General features: G+C 47.8%; 1 protein-coding gene across 1 annotated transcript in view; it reads left to right on the plus strand.

The window, feature by feature from the left end:
* The window catches only part of LOC143298260 (uncharacterized), a 19,708-nt gene extending 13,614 nt beyond the window's left edge, over positions 1-6,094 (plus strand). Inside the window, exons 10-12 of the mRNA XM_076611075.1 lie at positions 39-87; positions 3,012-3,350; positions 5,897-6,094. Coding sequence (XP_076467190.1) covers positions 39-87; positions 3,012-3,350; positions 5,897-6,094 — 586 coding nt within the window. The remainder of the gene's footprint in view (positions 1-38; positions 88-3,011; positions 3,351-5,896) is intronic.
* The last annotated feature ends 3,858 nt before the right edge of the window (positions 6,095-9,952 follow it).

The following is a 9,952-nucleotide window of genomic DNA, read 5'->3' on the forward strand; positions in this document are numbered from 1 at the left end:
TGGGGAAATTCACTGACCTTGGTTTTCTTCTCTGTCAGGTACGAAGAGGCTTCACAAGCTTACCTGAAACTGATCCGCGTCTACGAGGTAAAACACAAGCCTATTTCATGCGTGAAAACACTTATGCAGATGAAATTAGCCTAACGGTGTGTATGTTTGAGAGAGGATTTTTTTTTTTTTTTTACTTATTTGTTTCTTCTTTAAATGTATGTGAAAGAAATATTGAATAGATCTATTAAGTAAAAAAAATATGTGATGAGTGATAAGAAACTCCAGGGAGAGCTGGACAGTACAAGGTCTTCAGAGAAGAAGCCCCCCTCAGTCAAGTGTTTCGGCCCTTAACTCCTTACACTCTGAGGGGGCCGGGCCGCATCCAGGTCATGACTCCTGGATGCCCTTGTATTGCCGCCTTTTCTTTTTTCTTTTTTCCCTGGTCCTCAGCAGGTTCAAACCCACACCTCCAGGGTGGTCGCCACTTCAGGACTGAGTCACCTTTTCTAGCAGACGTTTTAACCGCTGAGCTATCGTACGCCTAGTTTGAGTAGAGAAATTTAATCCTTATGTAGTTTACTTTCATTCCTCCTCGACCAGATCCAGCTGGAACTCTTTTCTGCTGCTTCTGCCATTGCCTTGAGAGCCCATGTCCTCTCTCTGCCAGAAATTGACAGCTGTTTCATGAGGCTGTAGGCAGATGCGCTGACAAACCCTCTTGCACCAATCTCTATGGCGAGGACTTCGGCTTGGAAGCCAGATTCTCTCAGGCTGCTGGCTAGACTAGCATACTTCTCGGTATTGTAGATGTGGGCTTTCTCCATTCTGCAGATGTGGGCTTTCTCCATTCTGCTTTTGTATGGCACAGGTGGAAATTAGTGTGACATATTCAGAACCATTGCAGTTAAAGAAAGAACAAAGACATCGATAAACAAGCAAAGATGCATATATGCTTTTCTTTCAAGTCTTATTTTAGTTGTTTGTTGTTCTTTTTGTGTATGTGAATTATGTACAAAGTAAAGGCTAAAACAACAACAAGTGAATAAAAAAGAGTTAAAAACGGGGGGATGGGTGGGGGGGATGTGTGTGTGTGTGTGTGGGGGGGGGGGGGTGAGGGTATGATTGAGCCATAGCTTTTTATGTTTTTGTTGTTGTTGTTTTCACTATAGTCTGACCTGGTTTCCCGGATAAAGCTGGGTGTTTGAAGTGTGTTTCTTCTGCCTTCCAGGGCTGAAGCTCAGACATTCACTTGTTTGTACCAGTGGGCTTATTGTGCTCATAGCCATTTTTACCCAGCCCTTTAGGCAGCCATACCCCGTTTTCAGGGGCTTGCTGTACATGCTGGGTTTGTTGTTGTTTCCCAAACCCACCAGAACTCTGGCATGGATCACCAGGATGTGTGCATTTGATTGTCAGCATGTGTATACCCACAAAGGGGGTTCAGGTCAGCACATCTGTTGATCTGGGAGATAGGAGAAAATCCCCACCATTAAACCACCTGGCTACAATGACCAGGACTGAAACCCAGGCTGCGTTCACACTTAGCCTAGCCAGTTGTTGACAGTGTTCACACTGAGCCTAGCCAGTTGTTGACAGCATTCACACTGAGCCTAGCCAGTTGTTGACAGTGTTCACACTGAGCCTAGCCAGTTGTTGACAGCATTCACACTGAGCCTAGCCAGTTGTTGACAGTGTTCACACTGAGGCTAGCCAGTTGTTGACAGCATTCACACTGAGGCTAACCAGCTGTTGACAGTGTTCACACTGAGCCTAGCCAGCTGTTGACAACATTCACACTGAGCCTAGCCAGCTGTTGACAGTGTTCACACTGAGCCTAGCCAGCTGTTGACAGCGTTCACAATGAGCCTAGCCAGCTGTTGACAGCAGCTGGCCAGAAATTGTATGCATGTCATTTTGTGTTTTCCTGCCATGGATGTGTTCACACTGGACAACAGCTGTCTTCAGCCAACTTTTTTGATTTTTCTCATGAAGACAGGTGAGATGATGACTCTTCCAAGGGATGGAGCTCTTCAGTGATACAGAGTGAATCGCTAGAATATTTGTTTCTTTTGTCTGGTGAGAGCCGGAGCGGACAGCTGACAGCAACTGGCTGTGTGTGACTGAAGTGTGTTGCTGTGTCAGGCTGACGGCAACTGGCTGTGTGTGACTGAAGTGTGTTGCTGTGTCAGGCTGACGGCAACTGGCTGTGTGTGACTGAAGTGTGTTGCTGTGTCAGGCTGATGGCAACTGGCTGTGTGTGTCTGAAGTGTGTTGCTGTGTCAGGCTGATGGCAACTGGCTGTGTGTGTCTGAAGTGTGTTGCTGTGTCAGGCTGACGGCAACTGGCTGTGTGTGACTGAAGTGTGTTGCTGTGTCAGGCTGACGGCAGCTGGCTGTGCGTGTCTGAAGTGTGTTGCTGTGTCAGGCTGACGGCAACTGGCTGTGTGTGTCTGAAGTGTGTTGCTGTGTCAGGCTGATGGCAACTGGCTGTGCGTGTCTGAAGTGTGTTGCTGTGTCAGGCTGACAGCAACTGGCTGTGTGTGACTAAAGTGTGTTGCTGTGTCAGGCTGACAGCAACTGGCTGTGTGTGTCTGAAGTGTGTTGCTGTGTCAGGCTGATGGCAACTGGCTGGGCTTAGTGTGAAGGTAGCTGAAGTTGTGTCGGAAGTTTTGAGATGCATATGATGGATGTTTTGTGACGTATTGTTGGATGTTTTTGATTCCTGCTTGAAGTGGATGTCATGAGTTGTAGGAGCTGTACGTGGTCGAGCCTGATGGTGTCTTGTATTGTTATACTTTTTGTCAGCAGCAGATTGCTCAGTGCTCCAGGAATTGTTTTATAGTCAGAGTAGATTTTTTTTTTTTTTTTTGCAGACTTTTGTCAGGGGAAAGCCTTTCATTGCCTCAGGTTCTTTTACGTGTGTGCTGTACACAGGACTTGGGTTCAGCGATAATTCTGAGCCATACCTATCCCCTGCCCCCCCCCCCCCCCCACTCCCCCACCCACCCTCTTTTTTCACAGAAGCCAGAAACGCTGACGTCTTCAGACGGTGAATCAGCACCAGCAGTCCCTCCCTCGTCCTCCTCATCATCGTCATCATCATCATCATCGTCATCGTCGTCGTGGTTACCTGATCTGCTGACTGTGTGTCGTGAGGCCGCCCAAGTGCTGCTGGAGAGTTCGGATCACCGGCGGTGCCTCGCGCTGTGCGAGCGGGTGCTGGACTCTGTGTCCGCCTCCTCCCTCTTCTCCACCCCCACCCCCACCCAGGACCGGTCGCTGTGGCTACCAGCCTCACAGGACCTGGATGACAGCGCGGTGGTGGCTTCTGGTACTGGACCGGGGCCGAAACACGACACGGTATGTGTTACAAGACAGCTTCTGTAATAATGATGTTGCTGTTGTTGTAGTAAGGTTTCTTCTTCTCTTCTTCTGCGTTCACTCGTATGCACACGAGTGGGCTTTTACGTGTATGACCGTTTTTAACCCCGCCATGTAGGCAGCCATACTCCGTTTTCGGGGGTGTGCATGCTGGGTATGTTCTTGTTTCCATAACCCACCGAACGCTGACATGGATTACAGGATCTTTAACGTGCGTATTTGATCTTCTGCTTGCATATACACACAAAGGGGGTTCAGGCACAAGCAGGTCTGCACATGTGTTGACCTGGGAGATCGGAAAAATCTCCACCCTTTACCCACCAGGCGCCGTCACCATGATTTGAACCTGGGACCCTCAGATTGACAGTCCAACGCTTTAACCACTCGGCTGTTGCGCCCGTCGTAGTAAGGTTTCATGATTTATCATTACGTCCAGAGAGAACACTTGACTTACTTAAGTATGGTATTGTGTTGTGTTATATTTTGTTGTTTTATATTGTATTGTTGTATTTTGTTCCATTGCATTATGTTATGTTGTATTGTATTGTGCATTGAGGCAACTGCTGTCCCCACTGTGTGGGCTAGAATTTGATTATAGTGGAGAATATCTTGCTCAAGTCACATCTCCACTCTCCAGGCCAAGAGGACAGAAGGGCAGTCGGCGTTGTCGTTGTCAACTGGCACCAGAGGCTGCAGCACTAAGAGCCAGTCTGAGAGTCATAGTCCTTCACTGAAGACTAAGCTGTGAATGAATTCCCATGGCAGTGGAGAAACCATTGTGTATAACAGCTGTCACTTACGACATAGTTTTGTTGTGTATACACCTAAAGGGTTGTCCCTGGCAAAATTCTGAAGAAAATCCACTTCGATAGGAAAAACAAATAAAACTGCAGGCTGGAAAAAATACAAAAAAATGGATGGTGCGGCCTCCGAGCACACCTGAAGAGGATTGGAGTGGCAGCCACATCCCTATGTGATTGCGGCCAGGCTGACCAGACCCCATCCCATTTTCTCCAAGACTGCCCCCTGTATGAGAAGATGCGGCAGCAGTCCTGGCCTGGGGGTGCTGACCTCAACACCAAGCTCTGGGGGATGGCAGCCGATCTTCACCGGACGTCCGAGTTTGTGGCATCCCTCGGACTTCGACCCTGACTGCGTAGCTGTCGAATGCAAAGAAGAAGAAGAAGAGGATGGTACTCTTCCCTGGGGAGAGCAGCCGGAATTTCACACAAGAAATCTGTTGTGACAAAAAAGAGAAATACAAATACAAAACCTGAGAATCGGACAGGCATTAGACTGATCCTGTGATCAGGGTTCGATACCCCAGTTCAGCTTGGCGTTTTGTTCTTGGGACAGGTACTGCACTGTGATTTTCCTCACTCTACCCAGGTGTGAATGGGTACCTGACTTCACCCAGGTGTGAATGGGTACCTGACTCCACACAGGTGTGAATGGGAACCTGACTTCACCCAGGTGTGAATGGGTACCTGACTTCACCCAGGTGTGAATGGGAACCTGACTTCACCCAGGTGTGAAGACACAGTGGATGTGAATTCACTGCCTTCCTGTGCCGAGGCCAAGACACAGAGGATGTGAATTCACTGCCTTCCTGTGCCGAGCCCAAGACACAGTGGATGTGAATTCACTGCCTTCCTGTGCCGAGGCCAAGACACAGAGGATGTGAATTCACTGCCTTCCTGTGCCGCGGCGAAGACACAGTGGATGTGAATTCACTGCCTTCCTGTGCCGAGGCCAGACACAGTGGATGTGAATTCACTGCCTTCCTGTGCCAAGGCCAAGACACACAGGATGTGAATTCACTGCCCCGATGGTGGTAAAAAGCTATTGGACCTTTGTATTGTATTGTATTGTGTTACTCTTTTTTGTCACAACAAATTTCTCTGTGTGAAATTCAGGCTGCTCTCCCCAGGGAGAGCGCGTTGCTACACTGAGAGCGCCACCCATTTTTTTGTGGTTTTTTTTGGCCTGCAGTTTTTTTATTTGTTTTCCTATCGAAATGGATTTTTCTACAGAATTTTGTGAGGGACAACTCTCTTGTTGCTGTGGGTTCCTTTACTTGCTCCAAATGCATGCTGCACACAGGACCTCAGTTTATCGTCTCATCCGAATGACTAGCATCCATACCATAACTCAAGGTCTAGTGGAGGGGGAGAAAAAACTGGCTACTGTGCTTATTTTCGAACCAGCACGCTCAGATTCTCTGGCTTCCTAGGCAGATGCGTCACCTCTAGGCCATCACTCCACAGTAACCTTTAACTCACTGAGTATGGCCAGCCCTCTCTTCTCCTTTACACAGACCCCTCGGATGTCCAGTGGGTGTCTGAATGACCCAACCTTTAGCTTCTGTCTTCAGAATTGTGGTATTCTTTGTCAACATTCACCTCTTCAGTATAAGAGCCTTCCGCTTGCAATATTTTGATGGTGGTAATTGGGGTGAAAACGCTGTTAACGTCGTCTCTTTCGCCGTTCGTATGGAGAGAGTTAACCTGACACCTGCATTCCAGGTGTGGGGAGGGAGGGGCCGGAAGCGAGGACGGAGCTCCATGGATGACGCTGAGGAGGAGGAGGAAGAGGAGGAGAGAGACGAGGGACAGGGCACCTGGCGGGACGAGGAGAATCGAACCCGGCTGGTGCTGTGCAAGGCGGAGTGCTTGGTGGCACAGGGGGACCACTCTGCTGCTGTACAGCTTCTCCACAGGTGAGGTTGTCTCTCTTGTTGCTAGGTGGTGGTTGTTTTGGGTTTTTTGGCCATTGGGCCAGGAAGTCTGTATTTTAGACTGAGGATCATTTTGATGAATTGATAAGAAATGACATTTGCCTGAGAGTGGGTGTTCTTCGCTTGTGTTTTTTGTCATTTGTAAATCATTTAATGTGTCTTGTTTCTCCCTCCAGTGATAAAAATGATTCTTACAACACACTCACTCACTCACACACACACTCACTCACTCACTCACCCACTCACACACAGACACACACTCACACAGACACACACACACACACACCAAAAAAGAAAAAAAGAAGAACAAAAAACAGAAAAAAAACAAACTAACAATACATGTACACATACATAAACACACACACACATATATATATATATATATACACATAATTTTGAGTGTTTGTGTGTGTATGCATACACATGTGTGTGAGTATGTGTGTATGTACATGCACATGTACATGCTTGCATGTTTGTAGACAGGTGTGTGTGTGTGTGTAGACAGGTGTGTGTGTGTAGACAGGTGTGTGTGTGTGTGGACAGGTGTGTGTGTGTGTAGACAGGTGTGTGTGTGTGTGTGTGTGTGGTGTTGTCTGCAGGTGTGCAGAGTGGTGTTGCTTCGCTTTGATGGACAGTTCAGTGTTAACTGTTGTTGATTTGCTTTCTTTTGGCTTTTTTTTTTGTTTTTTATTTCACGATTTTTTATCATAAATTTTCTTTGTTTGCTGTGGACTGTTATCCAGATCAAACACTTCCAAGAACGCTTGTCCATGTGCATGACATTGAATCACTTGTTTCACACAGGGGGCACTTGTGTGTGCATTCGGTTTTATTTCTCATTCTGTGTCACTGTCTGTCGTTCTCTCTCTCTCTGTCTGTCTTTCTCAAATACACACACACACACACACACCACGTGGGCACAAAAATAAAAACACAGATACACACACACACACACACACACACACACACACACACAGACCAAAGGGAAGCTAAACACAAGACTTAACAGTCATGTCACCACCAGACTGTTATTAGCCCAACAGAGCACTCCAGTAATTCGTTATCATTTTTTTCATCCTTCCTTCCGTCTGTCCTCCTCACACTCACAGCACTCTTGACTCACATACAAACAACACACACACATACATCACACACACACATACTTCTCTCACACACACACGCTCATGTGAACACACACAGATACAGACATACACAGACTCACAGACAGGCACACACGCACACACAAGCTGGCATACACACACACACACACACACACTAACACACAACACACACACACACACACACACACACACACAGAGGCACAGACACTAACACACAACACACACACACACTAACACACAACACACACACACACACACAGAGGCACAGACACGCACACACACACACACACACAAGCTGGCACACACACACACACAGACACACACAAACACACACACACACACGCACCACCATCACCACCACCACCACCACCACCAGTCAGTAATTTGCAGAACAGAGGACACCAGTAATTTCTATTGTTATTTCTAATCTGTTGTTCCTGCCCTAACCACCCTGACGCCCCCCTGTGACACACACACACACACACACACACACACACACACACACACATTCAACACCCCTCGGTGGGACGACTGTCTCACAGGCATAGCACCAAGAACAGTGACAAAGAAAAGAGGACTAGGTCTAGTGGTGTACAGAGACAGTGGATAGGTCTAGTGGTGTACAGAGACAGTAGATAGGTCTAGGGGTGTACGGAGACAGTAGATAGGTCTAGGGGTGTGCAGAGACAGTAGATAGGTCTAGGGGTGTACAGAGACAGTAGATAGGTCTAGGGGTGTACAGAGACAGTAGATAGGTCTAGGGGTGTTTGGAGACAGTAGATAGGTCTAGGGGTGTACAGAGACAGTAGATAGGTCTAGTGGTGTACAGAGACAGTAGATAGGTCTAGTGGTGTACAGAGACAGTAGATAGGTCTAGGGGTGTTTGGAGACAGTGGATAGGTCTAGTGGTGTACGGAGACAGTGGATAGGTCTAGGGGTGTGCAGAGACAGTAGATAGGTCTAGTGGTGTACAGAGACAGTAGATAGGTCTAGGGGTGTACGGAGACAGTGGATAGGTCTAGGGGTGTGCAGAGACAGTGGATAGGTCTAGGGGTGTACGGAGACAGTGGATAGGTCTAGGGGTGTGCGGAGACAGTGGATAGGTCTAGTGGTGTACGGAGACAGTGGATAGGTCTAGGGGTGTATGGAGACAGTGGATAGGTCTAGGGGTGTACGGAGACAGTAGATAGGTCTAGGGGTGTACGGAGACAGTAGATAGGTCTAGTGGTGTGCAGAGACAGTGGATAGGTCTAGTGGTGTACAGAGACAGTAGATAGGTATAGTGGTGTACAGAGACAGTAGATAGGTCTAGTGGTGTGCAGAGACAGTAGATAGGTCTAGGGGTGTACGGAGACAGTAGATAGGTCTAGTGGTGTATGGAGACAGTAGATAGGTCTAGTGGTGTATGGAGACAGTAGATAGGTCTAGTGGTGTACAGAGACAGTAGATAGGTCTAGTGGTGTATGGAGACAGTAGATAGGTCTAGGGGTGTGCAGAGACAGTAGATAGGTCTAGTGGTGTACAGAGACAGTAGATAGGTCTAGTGGTGTATGGAGACAGTAGATAGGTCTAGGGGTGTGCAGAGACAGTAGATAGGTCTAGTGGTGTATGGAGACAGTAGATAGGTCTAGTGGTGTATGGAGACAGTAGATAGGTCTAGTGGTGTACAGAGACAGTAGATAGGTCTAGTGGTGTACAGAGACAGTAGATAGGTCTAGGGGTGTACGGAGACAGTGGATAGGTCTAGTGGTGTACAGAGACAGTAGATAGGTCTAGTGGTGTACGGAGACAGTAGATAGGTCTAGTGGTGTACGGAGACAGTAGATAGGTCTAGTGGTGTTTGGAGACAGTAGATAGGTCTAGTGGTGTACGGAGACAGTGGATAGGTCTAGGGGTGTACGGAGACAGTAGATAGGTCTAGTGGTGTACGGAGACAGTGGATAGGTCTAGTGGTGTATGGAGACAGTGAATACGTCTAGTGGTGTGCAGAGACAGTAGATAGGTCTAGTGGTGTACAGAGACAGTAGATAGGTCTAGTGGTGTGCAGAGACAGTAGATAGGTCTAGGGGTGTTTGGAGACAGTAGATAGGTCTAGGGGTGTGCAGAGACAGTAGATAGGTCTAGGGGTGTTTGGAGACAGTAGATAGGTCTAGGGGTGTACAGAGACAGTAGATAGGTCTAGGGGTGTTTGGAGACAGTAGATAGGTCTAGGGGTGTACAGAGACAGTAGATAGGTCTAGGGGTGTTTGGAGACAGTAGATAGGTCTAGGGGTGTACAGAGACAGTAGATAGGTCTAGTGGTGTACAGAGACAGTAGATAGGTCTAGGGGTGTATGGAGACAGTAGATAGGTCTAGTGGTGTATGGAGACAGTAGATAGGTCTAGGGGTGTGCAGAGACAGTAGATAGGTCTAGTGGTGTACAGAGACAGTAGATAGGTCTAGTGGTGTATGGAGACAGTAGATAGGTCTAGGGGTGTGCAGAGACAGTAGATAGGTCTAGTGGTGTATGGAGACAGTAGATAGGTCTAGTGGTGTATGGAGACAGTAGATAGGTCTAGTGGTGTACAGAGACAGTAGATAGGTCTAGTGGTGTACGGAGACAGTAGATAGGTCTAGTGGTGTTTGGAGACAGTAGATAGGTCTAGTGGTGTACGGAGACAGTGGATAGGTCTAGTGGTGTACGGAGACAGTAGATAGGTCTAGTGGTGTACAGAGACAGTAG

The sequence above is a fragment of the Babylonia areolata genome, chromosome 23 (genome assembly GCF_041734735.1).
Source record: "Babylonia areolata isolate BAREFJ2019XMU chromosome 23, ASM4173473v1, whole genome shotgun sequence".
NCBI lineage: Eukaryota > Metazoa > Mollusca > Gastropoda > Neogastropoda > Buccinidae > Babylonia > Babylonia areolata.